General features: G+C 37.7%; 1 protein-coding gene across 8 annotated transcripts in view; it reads left to right on the forward strand.

The window, feature by feature from the left end:
- Positions 1-226: 226 nt before the first annotated feature.
- Cntln (centlein) overlaps positions 227-23,585 on the forward strand; it is a 292,751-nt gene continuing 269,392 nt past the window's right edge. For 7 of the 8 annotated variants that reach the window (XM_004658429.2, XM_045135491.1, XM_045135506.1 and 4 more), the window contains exons 1-2: positions 228-663; positions 7,311-7,399. In XM_004658429.2, coding sequence (XP_004658486.2) covers positions 307-663; positions 7,311-7,399 — 446 coding nt within the window. In that variant the 5' untranslated portion in view covers positions 228-306. Of the gene's footprint in view, positions 664-7,310; positions 7,400-23,585 lie in introns of all 8 variants that reach the window. The other variant, XM_045135495.1, reaches the window with a different exon arrangement.

The raw sequence follows: 23,585 nt of genomic DNA on the forward strand, positions 1-23,585 counted from the left end.
GGATATAAAGTAGGCCCTGGTGGAAGGTAGGGTTTTAGGCGGGCGGGTAACCGAGGCCCTTTGGACTAAGGACTCAGCGCCAAAAGGAAAAAAAAAAAAAAGACGCTTACCCGCCGGGAGGGCGCGCATGCGCAGCGCGAAGCGCGCCGGGAACGCGGCCCGCAGGAAGCTCGCAGAGCCCGCCGCGCGCCAGACCGCGCGCGCCGAGGCGGGAAAAGCTCTGCGCCTGCGCGGCCAGCTCTCCAGGATGGGGAAAGGGAAGGTGGAGTTTCCCAGAGGGACCCTGACCCGTTAGGAGCCGCGGCCATGGCGGCGCGCTCGCCGCCCTCACCGCTCCCTTCGCCCCCAGTTCGACACCGGGGCTCGGGGTCCCCACGCGTGGGGCGCGGAGCCGAGGTGCATGCCGTGCGCAGCGAGGCCTCGGGTGTGGGCTCCGCGCGGGGCGTCGTGGCGGATATAAGTGATGTAGTGTGGCGGGGCGGAGAAGGGTCGGGGGCCCGGCGAGGGCCGGGCGGGGCGGCTCCAGCTCAGGCTCCCCTGGTCAGTGCGCCCGCGGGCTCCACGCGGTTCCGGGGCATCTCGGTAGAGGAGGCGAAGGTGAGCCGGACGCAGCTGCTGCAGGAAGAGCTGAGCGCCCTAAAGGAGGAGCTGGCCCTGTGTCAGGTATCTAGGGCCGCGGAGGGGAGGCGCGCCCATCACCCCGTGCCCGGCCACACCCAGTGCCGCGGGCGAAGCTCCTTCCAGGTCCCCGGACCCGCTCCGCCCGCCGCGGGGACTCTCCGGGGAACGACGCGGCTGGCGGGCCTTCTACGCTGGGGTCAGACCTCGCATCCTGCACCCCGGGTTTGGGTTTGTCTTACCCCGCCCTCTTCCTCAGGGCCCAAGTTCCAGATGGTGCCTGTAGTGTTTACCTGGTGCCCATGAGTGCAGAGTGAAGGAGAGTGGAGTGCACCTATGGCTTATTGAAGTGGAAACCGGAATACTTGTGTGAAAATAAAATTCATCAATGAAGTAGCCTGCTTTGAATGTTCACATACACACTTGCCCCTATTAACATTGTCAAACTTGAATTATAAACACAGACTCATAATTTTTAGCAAGTCTTGGGGCTGGGAACTTCACACAATAAAGTCGATGATAGTCATTTGTTAACTATAGCAATTCCATAGACCAGGACTGAGAGATATTTTCATGTGATGTTGCTGGTGAAAAGCACTTGACAGATCAATTGCACTGGCATTACTTTTCTGATCTTTTTAGTTCGTGTGTTCTAAGGATGAGCTTGACCGTCCTTAAACTCGTATTTATTTTTCCTTTCAACCATCTCCCGATTTTGCCAAAATAGGGCTAGGAACTAGAAAATTGAGAAGTCATTCAACTACAGCTCTTTAAATCACCGTCTATATCAGAAGTACCAATTATAATAAATCACTGTCTATAACAGAAATACCAATTAGAAATTGCCAACACCAAGATAACTTTGTGACCATATCACCAGTTTAAAGGATAAAATCATAAAGTTCATGCTACCAGTCTGTTCTATTGTGATCTTTTGTCCCCTTTTTACAGGTTTTTGCAGAATCAAGGCAGGTCTTGTTCAAATGGAGTATACGTTTGGTTAAATAAATTGTGGAGCTGTTGTATGGCATTCCCCCTCTTATTTCTCATTTTCTATTCACTGGGCAAAGGAACAAGGGGATTAATAAAACATACCAATGAGCTAAAGCTTTTTGCTAACACTGCCCAAATTTTCTACACTGTCCCTTGATACTCCCTCCCCCATGTTTAATAATATTATTTGACTAAGGCACTAAGATACTTTTTGTGACATCTGTGAGTAAGGAAATCAGTCTGTTGCAAGCAGCTTGAGACTCCCTGCCTCTAAATCCTTTTTACTGTTACGTTCTTTAAAAATGTAGGCTTCTCCTATGACATGGGCCTTTGAATCTTGGACACTTTGGGACTAGGAAGATAATTATAATACTTGAGGATGATGGAAGACTATAGAAACAGTCCTGATTAACCTAGACTGATGATCCTGGAGATTTTGTTTTTGTTATATGAATATGGACAGGTGATGAGAAACAAAATTTTAGCCAAACCTGACTCCTGTTCTTGGAGAGATTTGGGCAAAAAAATTAAATTCTGAATTGTTTTTTGAAAAAGTTAAGTCCTTTTACGTCTTTTTACATTAGTTTATCTACCTAGAAATAGCACCTGAGAAAAAACTGTATTAAAACTTTCCTAGAAATTATAACAGAGTAAGAAAATTATACCTACTAAGGACACATGTATGCATACATGTAATTGCAGCTCTGATTTTTTTTTTTAATTAAAACGTGTTTCAAAAAAACATTACTGAGCTCTAAGTCACACAACCCTGTAATAGGTCAAACATGCAGTTTTGGAACAATAATTCTCTTAGTCAATGACTGTGAATAATAGCTTCATATAAACTTAGGGAAGCTTAGTTATGATTGGTGAAGAGCAAAGCTTGGGTGATTCCATTCTCCTTTGGCTCAGAACAAAAATTAATAGAAAATAAATTTTTCTCTTAATATGAACATCTGAACCCAATCCTTATGAATTTATATCTAACAGCATTTTTATGTGGTCCCTGATTAGCAAATAAATTACAGTAACACTTAGGTGAAGAAACAGCTGATTAATTTAAATTTGGAAAGAAAAGCTTCCTATTGTAAATTAATGACATTATAGTAGGTTAGCTTCTAAATGTAACATTTTACTAAATTTTCAAGGGTTTTTCCGATGAATAATTTTTGGCTCCATATTGTTCTTACCATATTCCGTTGATTGTAACCTATTTCGATCCTTATTTATTCTGATTGTGTCTTGGCGAAATGTATTCTTTTTGCTACAGAAGATGCCAGGGATATGTGTATATGCACATTTGCCACTATTTGTAGTTTACCAATGAGAGAATGTAATGTGTTATAATATTGTTTTATTTTATTCTTTGTAGCAATAAACATTTATAATTAACCAGTTTCAGATAAAGTTATATAGGACATCTAAATGAAAATTTAAAAAAAAAAAGCCCACTACTACTACAGTTGGAAGCATGTGATATTGGAAATAGGATGTGTGACCAGAGAACTAAGTTGCATTTATTTATTTATTGGGGTTTTTCAAGGTAGGGTCTCACTCTAGCTCAGGCTAACCTGGAATTCACTATATAGTCTCAGGATGACTTCAAACTCAAGATGATTTTCCTACCTCTGCCTCCCCAGTGTTGGAATTAAAGACATGCACCAGCATGCCCAGCTTTAAATTGAATTTTATAACTAAATTATATTTAGGTATGTTACAGTCTTGGTTAGGTATTCAAAAAATTGAGAATGTATTCTGTAATTATAGTCTTCCCTTTGTTAGAAGGGTATTCTAAAAGAATAACATTTTGTGTAGTTATTTTTCATAATGATGTATTGTCTACTTTGTTATATTTTGTAAATAAACTGCTCCATGGTATTTCTTGGGTTTTGGTAGGCAAAGTTGTTGAAGTATGGGAAGTACTTTTCAGATATTAGGTATATGCCCTCAGAAGAGGTAAATTGAAGACCAAATATGTCCTAGCACTAATCTAGGTGTTGGAAGAATAGTGAAAAAGTTTTTGTTTATATGGAAGGTGTTGTATTTCCAAGGACTCTGACAGTAAAAGACAAAGACTAATCTAAGGAAATTCAAACTAACTTACCTTGCACACAGGTCAACTGTGTTGCAGGCTGAGGTTAATAAACTGTGAGAAGGGCTAGGAAGTTTTATCTTAATTATAAATTATTTGATTCAGTTTGAGAGTTTTGTTGTAAGAGTAAAGAATGAGAACACAAAGGGAAGTATAAAGAGAATATTGAACAGTTTGGAAACTATTTCTGTGTTTCTTTTAGGAGGGGAGTCCTTATTTTCTTTCTCTTTTGAATTTGAAATAGAGCCTTTAGTCATAAAAGTTGTAATTAACATTGTAAAAAATACATTCACACATTGGAAACAAATTGTTTAAAACTATAATACAGTGGTCTTGTAATCCCTTTGTAACTTTTTGTTACAAAAGGATTTTAAGTTATCATCCCTAAGGCATAGCATAACTTAGTTAAAAAGCATGTATACTTGGAAATTGATAAAAAAATAGATTTTAATATTCTTACCATAAAATGGTACATATATGAGATATGCTATTTAGTCATTCTACAATGTACACATATATCAAAACATCATATTATGATGCATCATAGACACTAAATTTTATTTGTCAATTTTGAAGATGTCTTAGTTACTTTCTGTATTTCTGTGACAAACTACTTGAAGAAACCAACTTAAAGAGTAACTTTACTCCCTCTTACACTTTGAGGCAGTACAGTTCAGCATAGGTGCAGAAGCTGGTCACAGTCAGTCTGCAGTAAAGTGAGGAAGGAGATGAAATACTGGTGCTTAGCTCACTGTCTTTTTTAGGTAATTCAGGGCCTTCATGCCATGAAATAGCATCTCAGATGGATTTTCCCACTTCAGTTAGCATAATCTAGAAATTTCCTCACAGGTGTGTTAGGACATTCGCTTTCATTGTGACTCAGAACTGCCTCAAATTGGCAAGATTCACTATCAGAGAAGATAAAAAAAGATCTGAAATTTCATGAAAAAATGTATTTCTAGTGTTAGACTAGTCTTTCAAACTTGTAAATGCAATTATAAACCATTATGGAAATGCATAAATAGAATATGTGAAATTAATACCTACTTTAAAAATATTTTTATTTTATTTTATTTTGTCTTGTTTACTTGAAAGAGAGGGAGGCAGATAGAGAAGGGCCTCTAGCCACTGCAAACACTCCAGATGCATGTGCCCCCTTGTGCATCTGGCTTTATGTGGGTACTGGGGAATTGAATCTGGACCCTAGGCTTTTCAGGTAAGTGACTCAACCACTAAGCCATCTCTCCAGCCAAATAAGTACTTTTTTTGCTAAGAAAATTCCCACAGTAAGTGAGTTTTAATAAGCAACAATAGACTGGGACTAAGTGAATCTGACATGCTTGGTTGATATATAAGAATAATTTTAAGATTTTCTATAAGTTTTACTACTTTTATATTTTATTTGAAGAACTTAGTTGCATAGACCATAGGCAAGAGAGATCATTGTTATAGTTTGGTCAGCAAAGACCAAAATGTTTTCTGTAACTAAAAGGAGAAAATGATGATGGAGTCAGATATAAATTGAGGTATCTGTCACATAAGTAAACCCAAACAAATATTGTAAAGTATGCAGTAAAATTAAATAGAATAAAGAGTTAGCAAACTTGTGGGTTTGATAGCTATTATAAATACATATTCAGGAGCAACTTCTAATAAGGTGGTGATATTTGGGTAAAGCCTTGAATGAAGGTAAGGGATAATCTGCATGAAAGCCTGGTTAATAGTATGAATGTCCATAGGCCTTGGTGCAAGTAGAGCAGGAAGGGCAGCGGGAGAAAGAAGTGTTTATGAGGCTAGATTACATGGAATTTGGTAGTTACAGTGTAAAACTTGTATTATTTTCTCAATATAATGAGAATCCATCGGGAAGTTTTGGTCCAGATAGCTAGGTCTCCACTGTGGAGACTGAAGCAAGATGGCATTGATGTGGGTCAAGGTGATAGTGGTGCAATGGTAAGAGTGGTTTGAATTTAGATGAATTTTGCAGGTAAGGAAAATTCCTGATGATTTGAATAGGAAACATAAGGAGGAAAAAAGCAACTAAGATAAGTGTTTGTTGATGAAGAACTCTTGGCCATGCTTTTCTGAAATGCAGAGGAGTAGGTCTGTTTAACTAGTCAAATTTATTTTGGTCAAGTTAAACTTAAGATACCTTTAGACATTCAATTATGTTTTTTTTTTAAAATTATTTATTTATTTATTTGAGAGTGACAGACACAGAGAGAAAGACAGATAGAGGGAGAGAGAGAGAATGGGCGCGCCAGGGCTTCCAGCCTCTGCAAACGAACTCCAGACGCGTGCTCTCCCTTGTGCATCTGGCTAACGTGGGACCTGGGGAACCGAGCCTCGAACCGGGGTCCTTAGGCTTTACAGGCAAGCGCTTAACCGCTAAGCCATCTCTCCAGCCCTCAATTATGTTTTAAGTAGGCACTTGGAGATACAAGTCTGGAGTATGGACCAGAAGAAACAGAGCTAGTAGAAGGGCTTTGTGAAGGGTTGGCATGTAAAACTGTGGGACTCATAGATCAGTTAGGGCATTGCTTCTCAACCCTGAGTACACAGAAACACCTGAAATACCTTCATTTTTTTTTTTTTAAATGCCTGGACCTTACCTGAGATCAACTAATTAAAACCTCTAGATCATCATTTTTTTTTAAAGTTCCTAAAAGTGATTCTGATAAGCCAGAGTTTAAAATAATGGTATAAGTACTGAAACTGCCCGTTGTCAGTATCAGGGACCTTGGGATATGGAAGGGACAGAAATATTACTGGAAGACATTACAGAGTGGATGACAAAGTAGAGACTGAGTGTAACCAACTCCAGGTGGTTTGTGGCAAAGAGGAGTTGGAAAGTGGAACAGGAGAATGAAAACAGTTTCCTTTTGAAGTAAATTGGCATTGATTTCAACATTTGCACCCCAAAATGTGGGTGGTAGAAATAGTAATTTTAAAATGCAGGTTACCAGTGTAAGAACTTACAAAAATAAAGCTCTCCTGTTGTACTTTTAAAGCATTCATTGGTATAATTGTAGAAGTAGTGATAAAGTAATTATGCTTTTTTATTTTAAAAAAACAACGTGTTAGCCTCTGACATAACAACCACTTCACTGTTGTATGTATGCAGTAAAGTAAGGGAATTCCATGTTCAGAAAAGGAACAGACCACAACCACAACAAGACCTCAATAATGATAATAGCAATTTGTATGTGGGTCCTTTAATCTACCAGAGTTGTAAAGTATCTCTCCTCACTTAATTACTCAGGATGTAGATTATACATGTAATAAATAATGACATACATATATATATATGTGTGTGTGTGTATGTATATATATGTACACACACACACACACGCACACACAAACACACATATATACATACACACACACACATTAATGTACCCAGGAATTGTGGTGCATGCCTTTAATCCAGCACTCAGGAGGCAGTGGTAGGAGGATTGCTGTGAGTTGAATGTCAGCCTGGGACTACAGAGCGAGTTCCAGGTCAACCTGAATGAGGCTGTACCATGAACAAACAAACAAACAAAAATTATTGTTGTATTTTTTCTTACCAAAGCAATGTACTTAATATATCTTTTATTTCTTTAAGGCTGACAAAGAATTTGTATGGTCTTTGTGGAAACGTCTCCAGGTAACAAACCCAGATCTCACCCAAGCTGTCAGTTTGGTTGTGGAAAGGTGAGCTCCTAAATTATATTTTTAATGAGTATTTGGTAGGTTGAATTTGCTTCTCTTCAGTATTGAGTTAAAGCTTGTTATCAGTGCCTTAAAAGAGATTGATTTGATTTCTATATGACTGTGGATTAGAATATTGTAATTTTATAATTGTTGCATTTGTTAGAAGTGATGTCAGATTTCCCAAGTACATCTAGGTCCTATTTCCACTGCTCATATTATGAGATTTTTTTTTTTTTTTTTTTTTTTTGGTGAGATAGGGTCTTATATTGTGTAGCCTGGCCTCAAACTTCTGTGTAGCTGAGGGTGTCCTTGAACTCCCTCCTGCCTTCACTTTTCAAGTGTTGGATCCGCCTCATAATTTAACAGATTTGGGCAGTTGACAAGTAAGAGACAACCGTGGCTTAGATACAGTATAAGAGAGTGTGCATGTGTGTGTGTACATTTTTTGTCTTGAGCTATTATAATATAATTTAAACAATTGTTGAAGTCCCTGTTGTTTGGCTTCTTACTTCCCAGACTCTCCCTGTAGGGAACTTCTTAGACTGACTCAGTTTTCCCCAGAACATAATTGCAGTGTGCACTTGAGAGCCTGAGATGACTTTGTCAGAGTAGAGGAAGTGTTACAGAATAAGTTGAGGGTTTTCATTTATTCTCTAATATTATCCTGTAGGGGATGCTCAGTCATCTGACTGTAGATTATTAAGCTTCTCCTTGGTCATTAGAAACAGTGGAGTGATACTGGGCACTCTTTATCAAACATTTGGTATGCAGTAGTCCCATGACATTTAGTGCAGTAATTAAAACGCTTGCTTTCCTAGTCAATGGGTTTCATTATATTTCCTAAATGAGAAGCTAAACATATGGATAACTTTTCCTTTTTTCTTTACTAGAATTATGTTCATATAATCTTTATATAATTTTTCATAAATTGAACTGCATCCATACCTTTGAAGTCCCTAGCCCCATGTGTTTTGTGTGTTTGTATGTGTGCAGTTATGCATATGTGTGGAAGCAAGTCAGTGTCGGCTTTCATCACCAGTCACTCACCAATTTATTTTCCAAGACAGGCAGTTTTACTGAATCTGGAGATCACCAGTTTGGCTAGACAAGCTAGGCTGCAAGTCCTGTGGATTCTCCTCACTCCACTTCCACAGTGCTGCCATTACAGGCCAGTGCCACCACTCCAGCATGTGGACGATGGGACTCTACATGCAGCTTCATGCTTGTACACCAGCACTTTTACCCACTGAGCCACCTCCCCAGCACAGGCTTTTCTGTTCATGTGTGATATGAAATGTCAGTCTCATGTAGTCTTTAAGGAAACTATTATTCATTCTTTTCAGCTTTTGTTGGGCCTTTTCAGTCTTAAAATTTGAGATTTTCTTTGATAATTTTAAAAAACCTTTTTATTGACAATTTTCATACATGTGCATAAAGTGTTTTGATGATCACCTGTTCCCTTTACTTTCCTTTGTCCACTGCTGGGTTTGATTGTTGTTGAATTTTCTTCCTAAGCAGCCTAAATAGCACTTTGACAGGTAGCCAGTCAGGAGGACTTTTCCAACTCAGTTCTACCTTGATTTCTGTGTCCTGCAACTGAAACATGTGGTGTTTTAAGCAATAGGGTATTATAATCTAGTTCTCATAGGCGATCAAGAGTACTGTCAATAGCTTGTATTGTTATGAGGGTCTCAAGGGCCTCTGTGACCAGCAACTCACTGAGGGTTTACCACTGTTGGTACTGTGATTTTCCTGTAACAATCTGTGTTATGTTTTTTTTTTTTTCATTATCTGTGTTCTTCTTTTTGACATGCTATTAGAAATTGGCCCTTCTAGATTTAGCTGTCTTCTCTTTTCTCTCATGTTTTCCATATTTTTAATCTTCTTATTGGTTTCTTATATAGTTTTCCATGAATATGTGACATTTTTTTTCTGTTTGCTTTATGCTATCGTCTGAATGTTGGTACCCTGCCCAAACTCACAGGTTGAAATCTAATATCCCATGTGATAGTGTTAAAAAGTAGGGCCTTTGTTAGGTGATTAAACCCTAAGGGTGGATTTGTAATGAGATTAATGACTTTAAAGAAAGAAACTTGGGAGAGCCCTCCATCCTGTTAGGTAATTATAAGGAACAAGCCCTATCAGACACAGACCTACTAATGGCTTTATCTTGGATGTATCTGGAACCATAAGCAATAATTTGACATTGTTTATAATTTATCCAACTGATGCTATTTTTATAGCACTCTAAATGGACTAAGATACTATATTTCATTTGAGTTTTTCAATTTTATAAATCAAAGTTTTGCTTCTAAAAATTCTTACCAGTTTTTCTCTTTTCAAAACAATTTTCTTTAATAGAACAATTTTTAAAAGAAATTTATTTTTTGACAATGTTTATACATGTATGTAATGTATTTTGATAATATTCAACTTGCATTACCTTCTGTCTTCCTTCTTTTCCTCCCACTGAAACCCCACTTTCCACACGTTTACTCTGATATCGCTTTCCCCCTCTACTGTTGAGCTTAATTATAGTGTTTGCATGAGCATGGGCAGGAGGTAATTTACTGGATCATGGGCAGCACACCAGTGGCTATACCACTGTAAAAAATGTCTCCCCTTCCCAGCAACCATTAACTGCCAGCAATGGCTCAGGGGAGGACTGGAGTCCTACTAAGCGCCTCTACATTCATGATGGAATGTTGATAGGCCTTGTCTTGTGAATTTATGAGAGCATTGTCCATGTCCTGTACATATTCTAAAGCATTCCTCCTCATCCTCCAATCAATTCATACTTTCTTTTTCTCTGTGATGTTGCCTGAGTCTTGGGGGCAGTGATGTAGATGTCCTTTTTTTTTTTTTTTTGTTTAGGGTTGAATACTCAACAGACCGCTGTTTTTAGTACTTTGATGAGCTTTGAGTGTCTCCAGTACTTGCTGACCACTGCTAAAAGAGCAGCACTAATTGGTGATCTATGCCTTAACATATTTAGAGAACCTTCCTGACCAACAACTCACTGTGAAGTATCCCATCCTAGCACTGAAATTTTCCTTTAATAACCTGTAGATTCCGGAAAGAGCATTATGTACCACACAGAGTATGATCCATTCAAAATTTAAAAAGTTTTATTTAAAATTTATTTGTGTGTGTGTGTGTGTGTGTGTGTGTGTGTGTGTGTGTGTATTTCACGGATTCCAGGTTTTATGGATTTTCTTTTCTTTTTTTCTGTTTCAAACGAATGTACATCTGGCTTTACATGAGTGACTGGAAAGTGGAACCCAGACCAACATGCTTTTTCAGGTAAATGTCTTTAACTGCTGAGCCATATACTCAGCCTTCAAGCCTTTTTAAAAAACACTTTTTAGGGCTGGAGAGATGGCTTAGCAGTTAAACTGCTTGCCTGTGAAGCCTAAGGACCCAGATTTGATTCCCCAGGATGCACGTAAACCAGATGCACAAGGTGGCGTTCTGTAGCAGATAGTTTCAGGTTTGCTGAGATGAACTTCCAGACCAGATACAGTTATGGAGGAAGGGATATTTATTGAAGCTTACAGACCCAGGAGAAGTTCCATAATGGCAGAAGAAGCTGGCTGCTTTCACAGGACCAAGCAGAGAGAGAGAAGTACAAGCCAAAATCCAAAATCCAAAATCCAAAAGCCAAAAGCTAAAAGCCAAAAGCCGAAGCACACTTCAGGAACTCCAGCTAGGCACACTTCAGGAACTCCAGCTAGGCACACTTTGCATATCTTTAGATTGAAATCTGAAGCCCAACATCACACCTTAAAATCTACCCAGTGACATTGCCTCCAGCCAGGTGGCAGAAGATGCAAACCACAAACAAATAAACAACTGAATATATTGGGGGCCATCTATTCTATTCAAACCAACACAGTGGCACATGCGTATGCTGTTCGTTTGCAGTAGCTGGAGGCCATGGTGTGACCATTCTCTCTATCTTTCCTCCCTCCTATAAATAAATAAAACATTTAAATATATTTCTAAATTAGTTAATAAAGAATTATGTTCCCATATGACTGTTTTCATGCGTTTAATTTTAATTAACCACTTCCTCCATCTCCCCACTACTTTTAAATCTTTCTACCTCAACATACTTTATATTACATATATAGAGAAACTTTTTATCCCTTCTGATTATAATTTCTTTTGCATGTATATGTGTGTTTGTGGATGTGGTGTACATTTGGGTTGATACATGTGCATACTTGTACATGGATATGGCAGCTAGAGGTTGATGTTGAATGTCTTCCTTTATCCCTTTTCACTGTATTTAAAAAAATATTTTTATTTATTTATTTAAAAATTTTATTTATTTATTTGTTTATTTATTTTAGAGAGCAAGAGAGGCTAAGAGGCAGACCAACAGAAGGAGAGTCAGAGAGACAGAGAGACAGAGAGACACACACACACACATACAAAGAGAAAGAGAGAGAGAGAGAGAGAGAGAGAGAGAGAGAGAGAGGGAGGGAGGGAGGGAGGGAGGGAGGGAGGGGGGAGGGAATGGGCGTACCAGGTGACGTCCTTTGGCTTTGCAGGCAAATGCCTTAACTGCTAGGCCATCTCTGCAGCCCCTACTTATTGTTCTGCAAGCAGAGGGAGACTAGGGAGAGAGAGAGAGAGAGAGAGAGAGAGAGAGAGAGAGAGAGAGATAATATGAATGAATATGGGTACACCAGGGCATCTAGCTGCTGCAAACAAACTCCAGATGAATGTGCACTTTGTTCATCTGGCTTTACATGGGTACTGTTAAACTGAACCAGGGTCGTTAGGTTTTGCAGGCAAATGCCTTAACCACTGAACTATATCTCCTGTTCTACATTATTATTATTATTATTATTATTATTATTATTATTATTATTATTGATACAGTGTCTCTCATTGAGTGTGAAGCTTATCATTCTACTAGAGAAACTAACCAGCAGGCCTTAGGATCCTCCTGTCTCTGCCACCCCGGTTCTGTGACATTTGATGTGGGTGCTGAGGATCTGCAGTCAGGTCCTCATGTTTGTGCACCAAGTACTTTACTCACTGAGCCATCTCAATAGCCCTCTGATAATGCTGTTTGTGATGTGTGAGTGTAATGTGGTACGTGGTATTGTATATGTTTATGTGTGTGTGGTATATGCACACATATGTGCCCATGTGGTGTCCAATGTGCTCACCAGCTATAGAGTTGGCTCACTTTCAGTGGACAGAGAACGTTGGATGTCCCACTCCACTACTCTTCTGCCATTCTTATTTGAGTCATTGTCTCCTATAGATAACAGAACTTGCTGGGCTTTTTGATCTCCAGTTACTCTCTAGTTTCTGCTCTGCTCTCCTAAGGGACTGGAGCAACAGAAATTCCTGGACTCTCACAACTGTTTGTGGGTCCTGGGCATCAAGCTTGAGCAGTCTCTCAGGCTTCCTCAGGCCATTTAAGCTTGCATGTTCATTTATATATACCCATCCTCCTGCACATATGCTTACACACATATGAACAGGCATGCATACATGAAGGCATATCACTTATACACATGCACGTGAATGTGCACAGAAAACAAACAAACAGAAAAAAGTCTAATGACTAGGACCCAAAAAGACAGAGAGAAAGAATTTTAACAACATTACAATAAGGGAATATATATGCTCCCAGAGGGTACCACATGGCTGAGAGGGGTAGAAGTTTTTTTTACAGCTGTTAATTGGGAAGTTGCTTAGCCTCACGTCATGGGCTATTTGGGTAGGATCCATGTGAGAATAGATATGCTGGCCTCCTACTATCTTGTTAAGTAGTAAATTTATATAACACAAGTTGAATTTCTTGAGTTTGATCATTTTGGTAGGACTCCATGGATCATTAGGAGTTTGGCTTTAAATGTCTATGCAAGGTATCATAAGTCATTAGGTCAGGATCCAAGATTATTAGTGAGGGAAGTTTGCTTTTATTTTTGGCCTTTTGTCTTTATACATGTGTTTTATTTCTATGTGTTATGTGTCCACCAGCGAGTTTCATAAACATTTTATGAATGTCTTTCAAATTAGTTAAGGAAAGAAAGTGTGCTTATAAACTGTCCTTTATTATAACTCCTTAATAAATTTTACAATTCTCTCTCTCTCTCTTTGTCTCGCTCTCTCTCTGTCTCTCTCTCTATCTGCCTGTCATTCTCTCTCTCTCTCTCTCTCTCTCTCTATGTGTGTGGGTTTAAATTACTTCCCAGGACAGTTTGTTTGTTTGTTATTTATGATTTCTCTCTAGTTTTTGATACTCTTTATTATTAAATTGTCATTATACTTTTCTATATTTCTTTAACCATTGTTTCATTTTGTTTCTGGAGAATATTTATAATGGCTATCCTGAAGTCCTTTTCTGATAAATCCACCTTATAGATTCTTGGCTATTTTTGCTGCTTTTTATTCTCCATGGTGTGTGATCTTTCTGTTGTTGTTTTTAGAGGTAGGGTATCAATCTAGCCCAGGCCGATCTGGAATTCACCATGTGGTTAGTCTTAGGCTGTCCTCAAACTCGTAGCAATCCTCCTACCTCTGCCTTCTGAATGCTGGGATTAAAGCTGTGGTAGAGAAAGAGAAAATGGGCTCACAGGGATCTGTAGCCACTGCAAAAGAATTCCAGACACATGTGCCACTTTGTGCAACTGGCTTTATGTGGGTATTGAGGAATCTAATTTGGGTTGTTAGACTTTATGGGCAAGTAACCTTAACTGCTGAGCTATCTCTCCAGTTCACAGCTGTGGACTTTTAAAAGAATATTTTATTTAGTTACTTGAGACAGAAAAAGGCAGAGAGAGAGAGAGAGAGAGAGAGAGAGAGAGAGGGAGGGACGGATGGAGGGGGGAGAAGAAGAAAGACTAAGTATAGGCATGTCAGGGCTTCTTTATATGCATGAAGTCTGTGAGCCATATTGTATTATTTTCTGTGGACTTTTATATATCTTTCTACATATCCATTGCCTTTGGGCATTTCATATTATGTATGTATGTATGTATGTATGTATGTATGTATGTATGTATGTATGTATGAATGAGTGAGGGGGGGAGGAGAGAAAGAATGGACATACTAGGGTCTCTAGCTACTGCAAATGAACTCCAGATGCATGTGACACCATGTGCATCTGGATTACCTGGGTTCTAGGAAATCTGGCTTGGGTCCTTATACCTCCCAGAGAAGCCCCTTAACTGCTAAGCCATCTCTCCAGCCTGCCTTTGGCATTACTAATTCATGCACTCTGATGACCTTCAAGCCTTGTATATAGAACTTACTGGCTTTTCTTTGAATTATTTTGCACCTAATTTATATGCCTTTTACTTTTCTCTAGATTTCATATCTTGAGGATAATGTTTGATATTTTTTTACTGTTTTTGGACAGAAAAATAAATTCTCGTTTTCAGTCACTTTGTCTTTTATAATGCTACTCTTGTCTAGTAACTTCCCTATGTCTTCAATATTTAAATCTTGCATATTGTCTTACTGTTTAAGCTTTTAATATCTGGTTTGAATGTTAATTTTGAGAAACAACAAGAAACTAAAGAAAATGATTTGTAAATTTCAGGTTAAAGATAGATGATGAAAATTCTAAGACTTTCTTAATGGTTAAATCACATGTTGCAAAGCAATAAGGCTGTAAGATAAGGATATGCATGGTTATAATTTGAAGAAATGTCTACATTATATTTGCTCTTTCAAGAATTACCAACTGAATGTTGTTTGTCAGCTGCTGCCAGAAGTTAGAGAAACAGATACTTCTACACTTATCTATTAAAAAGGACTATCTTGTACAAAAGATATTTGTAAGAATATACAATGTGTAATAGAATTTGGCATTAAGATGAAGATTTTCATTTGAATGTAGTTAATTCTTTCTTTGTTCCCTCAATAGAGATGAAAATAGTGCTAATTCTATTTTAAGTAATTAGTAATGTATTTTACTTAAAATATCACTAATAGGCTGATGTCACATTAATTTTCTTCATGAATTTGTTTATAGAAAATATTTTCTAATTATTTGTACATATTTGAATTCACTTGTCTTCTTGAACTATTTCTGCCAAAATCATATTTGTCATTCATTTAGTAGCTCTACAAATCAACTTCCATGTTCTTTCTTGAGGAAAGCTTTGATAACTTTCATTAACTCACTAACAATGCAATTCACAGTTGTGCAGTTGGAATACATTTCTACAAGTTGTTATATACTATCTTCAGAGGTAGCCTCAGTGCAGTGAAAGTTAGTAAAGTGTGATGAAAGCTGAAGTAGTGGTCTTAAGAAATCACTCAGTGTTCTGGAGCCCCAAATTAAATACATGGGGAAAATGCAGCATAAGAGTGATATTAATTTGAAAGGTTTTGAAATAATTAAAATTTATGGAGCTATGTGAAATTTGCATTCCTTATTTGATTTATTGATGAATGATGAACTTGTACTTTGGTAGTTATGCTTTATATAAATAGGAGTTTCAGGGCTGGAGAGATGGCTTAGCGGTTAAGCACTTGCCTGTGAAGCCTAAGGACCCCGGTTCGAGGCTCGATTCTCCCCAGGACCCACGTTAGCCAGATGCACAAGGGGGCGCACGCATCTGGAGTTCCTTTGCAGTGGCTGGAAGCCCTGGCGCGCCCATTCTCTGTCTCTCTATCTATCTATCTATATGCCTCTTTCTGTCTCTGTTACTCTCAAATAAATAAATAAAAATGAACAAAAAAAAATAAAAAAAAAATAAATAGGAGTTTCAGGTGTCTAAGGTAAAATAGCTATTTATTTCTCTATCTAGATATTTCTGAGTTATTATATATGATCTTTTTTGTTATTACTCCTGAGGATGGATGGAGAGAGTTGGTTTTGTGGGTGGGAGGGGGAGGGCTTGCACATCATAGAACATGGCATTTCTAACTCTTCAGGGTAAATGTTTCTTTTCTGTTGTGTACTCAATACATTGAGTAAGCATGAATAAATGTGATTGTATGTTAAATTGTTAATTTTCATAAAAGATCTATAGTATTTCATACAAAATATTTGTTACCTTTAATGTAAGAGACATCAGACCAAAACTGTATCATAATCAGTATTTATAGAAATAATTATTTTTAATTAGATCTTAAAGGATGTAATTTTTATTAGTATGGACCTTGTATTCCTAGGAAACTTTCTGGGTATTAAAATGATCAGTTTTAACATTTGATAACCTATTATTAAAGTGAGAATCCTGTATCATTCTTTTGTCTAAAAAAGTTGAAATTAAGACTAAGACTTGGGATAGACATGTTGGATTTAGAAAAAGTATTGATCTGCCTTGTGTCCTAAATCTTAACTAAAATGTGATATTGCTTAAAAATAAATGTAAATGCCTGTGATAGTTAATCTTAATTTTCAACTTGACTACACTTAGAATAATGTAGGTGACACACCTCTGTATATGTCTGTAAGGACATTTCCAGAGAGGTTTAACTAATGAGGGAAGACCTATCCTACATGTAGGAAACACAAACCCATGGAATGGGGTCCAGACTGAATAAAAGAGGAAGAAGAAAGCCTGAGGCACTAGCAGCCATCTCTCTGCCTCTGGACTGCAGACCAACATGACTAGACACTCCATGTTCCTTCTACCATACCCTACCTGCCTTGGTAGACTATCTCCCCCGAAACTGAGAGCCCAAACCAATCCTTCCTCCTTTAAGTTGCTTCCTGTCAGGTATTTGGTTGCAGTGATGCAAAAAGTAACTAATATAGTGCCCATAGATAAGTTATGCATGATGAACAATGACATGGCTGTGAATTATTAGTATGTTTTAGAATAATGCAAAGCAATTTGATAAGTGGTAACTGAATTAGTAGAATAATAAAGTTGAAATACGTAGAATACTTATAGTCTCATGAATAGATAATAATAATGACATGGGATGATTAAGGAAATGGATAAGAGGCTGAAATAGAAGAAAATTGAATTAAAATCTATATAAAAAACATGTAGACACCTTGAATCTCATGACAGGAGTTATGAGTGAATAATTGAAAGCCTATTCTCTTTAACAATAAAAATGTTTGGAAAACATTCTCTCTCTCTCCTTCTATCTGTCTTTCTCTCTGTCTGTTGCTCTCAAATAAATAAATAAATAAATACTAAAAATGTTTGGAAAAAATCCACTTTCAGAATTACTGGATGCTGTTTATTATAGTATTCTAGCAAGAGATTGATGTTTAGTGTTTCTAACTGAATGACAGGTATCCCTAGCAAAGACCCTCTACAGACTCTTTGCTTCCATCTCAAGCCAAATGAAACTATTATCCATCATTTTTAGTGCTTCACTTTTTTATGAGAGAGAGTGAGAAAGAGAGAGAATTGGTATGCCAGGGTCTTTAGCCACTGGAATAAAAATCCAGACATGTGCACCGTCTTGTGCACATGTTTGTTCTTGTATGCTTGCATGACATTGTGCGTATGGCTTACATGGGAGCTAGAGAGTCCAACATGAGTCCTTAGGATTCACAGACAGGTGCCTTAACTGCTAAGCCATCTCTCTAGCCCGTAGTGCCTCACTTTTAAATGTGAACAGAAAATAAATGATCATAAGACATTTGAGGAGAACCACTTATGTATAAGAAAAGAAAGCAAAAGTAATAGGAAAATGGAGCTTAAAAATAATACAGAAGGAAATGGAAAGAAGTCTCTACATTTATTATCAGATAGAAAGATTAGGGAGGTTTTGGTATGTGGAAAGGAGTGAGCAGCAAAAAGAAAAGAGTATTTTAAAATTAAGTATTTTTATACAACAATGCTGAAGGACTGGAAGTTTAAGTACATCTTCCTAAAATGAGAACAGAAACAAAAGAACGATAAACAGGAGAAAAATACCAGTGCTAAATCAGAATTTCATTCACTGAAAAGAGAGAAAACAGGCATTATTGTGGCATATGATTGGGAAATCTTGAAATGCTTAAGATACTGAAAAGAAGTGAAAAATCCAGTCATTTACATAGCTATGTTAAGAGCTACTGTCTCCAGTACTACAAGCCAGAAGACATGGAGTAACATCTTTTTAGTTCTCATAGAGAAATGATTTTGTACTTAAAGTTCTTTGTCTAATCATATTATCAGTCTTCTATAAAGTTTAGATGAACATTCTTTCCTGGCATATATGATCCTTCATCTCCTATGCGCATATGCTTAAGAGAACATTGGAAAAAGTATACAACCAAAATAAAGAATAAACCAAAGAAAAGACTTGAGAGCTAGCAAATGTGAGGCCTAGCACATGAAGAATGTAAATATTTTTTCAAGGTGACGAGGAAAGGGATTCTAAGAAGCTGTGCTGAGATGTCAGAATGCTATAGGAAATTAAAGTTTATTGAGATGAATTGACTATATAAAAATAGTCACTGGCATGGATGGATCATGTCACACTTTTGAGAAAAATATATCACACTTTGAGAGTTCTGGAAAGAATTAGTGTTAAGTAGAAAACTGAGCAAGTAAAAGTGACATGTAGAGGTCCAGGGACAACCTAAGCATTTTTATCCTCCCTTTTCACCTTGCTTTAGACAAGGCCTCCTATTTTGTTCTTTTGTGGTTGGTTTTTAAGCACTTGGATATAAATTAATTATGTTTTTAACATTACAAAGAGCATAAATTTGAAATTTTGACCTGAGAAATTTAATAACCTTTGATAATAAAATTATGTTGTCTGCTTTAATTTTGAAATATATTAATCAGACATTTAATAACGTTTAAAACTTTTTATGACTTTTAGTGCCAATTTATTTATTTATTTATTTATTTTGAGGTAGGGTTTTACTCTGACCCAAGCTGACCTGGAATTCACTATGTAGTCTCAGGGTGGCCTCAAACTCACAGCAATCTTCCTACCTCAGCCTCTCGAGTACTGGGATTAAAGGCATGCACCACCACACCCAGCTTTAGTGCCAATTTCTATCCAGGTAGGTAATATAATTGATCATAATCTCCTCTTAATACTTTTTTTGTTGTTCACTTAACTCATTTTCCTTTACTGACCTCCACTTTTCCAACAAGACCCTCTTATATTGATGACCTTTTGTTAAAAAAAAATGTGTGAGAGAGTGAGAAATAGAGAGAGAGAATTAGTGTACCAAGTCTTTAACCTTTGCAAATGAACTCCAGACACATGTACTACTTTGTGTGTGTGTGCCACCTGTGCACATGTGTTACCTTTTATATCTGGCTTATGTGGATTCTGAGGAGTAGAACCTGGGTCCTTAGACTTTGCAGGCAAGAGCTTTTTTTAAAATTTTTTTTAAATTTATTTGAGAGTGACAGAGAGAGTAAGATTGAGAGAGAGAGAGAGAGAGAGAGAGAGAGAGAGAATATGGGCATGCCAGGCCTTCCAGCCACTGAAAATGAACTCCAGATTCGTGTGTCCCCTTGTGCATCTGGCTAATGTGGGTCCTGGGGAAATCAAGCCTTGAACTGGAGTCCTTAGGCTTCACAGGTGAGCGCTTAATCACTAAGCCATCTCTCCAGCTCTGCAGGCAAGAGCTTTAACCACTAAGCCATCTTAATGACTTGACTTTTTCATTGTCTTTCATCATCCATCTTAAAATGAAGAACTCATTTTTGTGGATTTCTTGTGGAGGTAGCAATAGCTGCTATGAGACCATAATGTAACAGTCATTTTGAATCCAGAAGATATTATCCCAAAGTGCACCTCTCCATCCTTTGGCTGTTACATTCTTGCTGTCTGCTCTTCCACAATGCTTTTTGGGCCTTGGAATGGATGTTATAGATGTCTCAGCACTGAGCACTTCCTGCCTCACTGTCAGCACTATGGTAAGTTTTGAGTCTCCCCAGTAGTTCCTGTCATCTGCAAAAAGAAGCTTCTCTGACCAAAGATGTGATTAGCACTAATCTATGAGATAAACCTAATGCAAATATTTAGAGGACAATGTAATGGGTACAGCATATCCATTTAGTTAGTCATCAGTAGTGGCTTCTCTCTAGGGTCTATGACCTTTATAACCAAAAACCTTTGGATAGGTTTTCAATATTATATATGTATTCTCTCCCATGGAGTGGGTCTCAGATCCTATCTGAGAGCAGTTGATTATTTCCATACCAATCATGCTGCTAATGTCCCTGCAGGCACATCTTGGCTGGCTAGTTAGTTCTGTAACACACAGGGTTGTTGATTAGTTGGCTAAGTCTTTTGATAACATTTCTGACTCAGCAGTTTGCATAGCACTTTCTAGCACTGGCTAGCTAGTCAGTGCGAAGAAACCTTCCAGCTCAAATTTCAGTTTTATTTTTCATTGTCCTGCTTCCAGTGCATGTGTTAGAAGAATACAATTTCTCTGAAGGTTATTGATATACAAACAAAGTTCCTTTCATGTCAGTGCCCCTCAGGAACCATCCACATTGCATCCACAGTCAGAGAAAATGTGCATGTATCATTTTGTGGGTACTGGGGAATTGAACCCAGGTCATTAGGCTTTGCAGGCAGGTACCTTAAACATTGAGCCATCTCCCCAGCCCTATGCTGATACTTTGATCATTAGTCATATGGTATATACATTGGAAACTTTGGAGGAATGCTTAAAATTTGAGAAACTAATTGTTATAACGGATTGGAAGAATTCTGAGAAGGAAAGAAATGTTAATATTTTCAGCAACATTGAAGACTGTTAGTATTTATTTCAAAGTAGTTACTATTCCAAAGCACTAATAATACATCTTGATCAATAAAATGCTAGCAATGCCAAGTGCTACCTAAATATTAATAGTATGAAATCCTTTTGTTGTAGTAATGAGTAATGATATTTAACTTTTGTACATTTCTTAAGTTTCAATACAAATCATCCCACCATTTGTCAGTATTTTCTAATGTTGTAGATGAATAAGTTCAGTGGAAATTTTCCTTAATCATTTATCAGTGTGAGGAATACATATTTGTCCTTCAAAAAGAAACCTCATTAAATATGTAGCATATTTAATTTTCAAAGCAGTTTGTGCCATTTCACATTCTGATGTTACTCATTTTACAGAAACAAACAACTTACATCAAGCTTGCCTTCTGCCCTAGCCTTAAAATAAAAGTATAGCTAGGTAGTGCTCATAAAGGATACTTTGTGGCTGAAACTATAGTACTAAAAATTGGGAATAGTTGTATTTTTCTTGGCTTATTTTTGAAATTTCAATTATAAAAGTGATTAATATATGTAAAAATACCTTGTATATCAAAATATTTACACAAAGATGTATTGTTAAAGATTAGTAGAATATTCAGTGTTGGACTGGAGAGATGGCTTAGCAGTTAAGACAATTGATTGCCTGGGTTGCAGTCAGGTTCACATTGCTGGTAGAAATCATCCAACCAAGATCAGCTTGTGGGAAATAAAGGAGGTTTATTTTGGCCTACAGGCTTGAGGGGGAAGCTCCACAATGGCAGAGAAAACAACAGCATGAGCAGAGGGTACAGGGAAAACGACGACATGAGCAGAGGGTGGACATCAGCCCCTGGCTAACATAAGGTAGACCATAGCAACAGGAGAGTGTGCCAGACATTGACAAGGGGAAACTGGCTATAATACCCATAAGCCCACCCCCAACAATACATTGCCTCTAGGAGGCATTAATTCCCAAATGTCCATCAGCTGGGAATCTACCATTCAGAAAACCTAAATTTATAGGGGACACCTAAATCAAATCACCACAGCCTGTGAAGCCTAAGGACTCAGGTTTGATTCCTCAGAACCCACCTAAGCCATATGCACATTGTGGCTCATGCATCTACAGTTCATTTGCAGTGGCTAAAGGCCCTGGTGCACCTACTCTCTCTTGCCTCTTAAATAAATAAATAATAAGATATTAAAAAGTGCTTAGTGTTTCTAATTTATTTGATGGGAGGGCAGTGATTTTGTTTGTTTGTTTGAGTCAGAGTCTCACTTTGGCTTAGGCTGGCCTGTAACTCATGGTGATTTTCCTACTTCAGCCTCATATGGGATTATGGTTATGAGCCACCATGTCCATCTTGAGGGTAATAATTTTTTAGGAATTTTATGATAGCCTTTTTAAAAAAAATAAGCTTGTAGTTTTGAGATTTACATATAATTGTTAAGAAGTAATCCAGAGATATTTACTCCCAATTAGTGTATCTTTTAAATGGCAGTATAATTTGAGGTTAACATACTGACATCGGTACAGTGAAAGTAGAGTAGTTCTGCCATCATAACTATCCAACTTTTCCTTCATTTCTTTTATTTATTTTTTCATTTCCAAAATGATTTGTAAGAGAAATCACATAAATGTGGCAATAAGTATATTAGTATATTAGAATCAAGCAGAACCTCATTACAAGCTGGGTTTAGAAATCCCTTAGGAACTTCTAGCTGAGAGGGGCTATCTCCTGACACCATGGAGCTGTACCCCAGTACCTCATTAACCCCAGCCATTTGACTAGGACTGCTCTTATTTGCATGACCTTACTTTAAGCAGCAGAGATTGAACATCTGGAAATTCAACTGTATGTTGCACGCACAGTAGCTCATGCTAACCTCCCAGAACTGTACCCTGTCCATCAGGACTGTGTTCCTTCAAATGGCATGAATTATATGCAGGAAGCTGCACACAAATCACCTCTCCAAAATGGAGACACTGCTCTCTCACTCAGCATACTCAATGAGCTATTTTCTTCTCCTAGTCTTGGAGTAAATTTGTTTACCACCCATGAATCTCTTTCCTGCTACTATAGTGTCTAGTTATTCAGAATCCTATTTAAGTTTTTAGTATTGATTCTTCCAAATTGTGTTTGCCATTTCCCCTCAAGAGAAATAAGATGGTTTACTATGGAGCCAAGTATTGGCTTGGGAACACAAATTTAGGTTACCCCAAATTCCATGTTCCAGTGTTTTATAAAGTTTTCATACTTATAGACTAAAAGGCAAGTAATAAATCAAGGCACTCTACAGTTATAGAATAATCAGGTAGACTGGTTACAATGAGGTGGGGAAATCACCAGTTAGGCCTTAGATGCTATTTGATGACATACTTAGCTTTTTTTTTTTAAGTGCATGTATTTATATTATAGTGTGTATATGTCATATGCATGCATGTCTGTGCACACAGGGGTGAGAATCAAATATCAGATATCCTTTTGTCACTCATTACCATGTTTCCTTGGGATGGAGTCTCACTAAAACTGGAGC

This window comes from Jaculus jaculus, chromosome 1 (genome assembly GCF_020740685.1).
Source record: "Jaculus jaculus isolate mJacJac1 chromosome 1, mJacJac1.mat.Y.cur, whole genome shotgun sequence".
Taxonomy (NCBI): Eukaryota; Metazoa; Chordata; class Mammalia; order Rodentia; family Dipodidae; genus Jaculus; species Jaculus jaculus.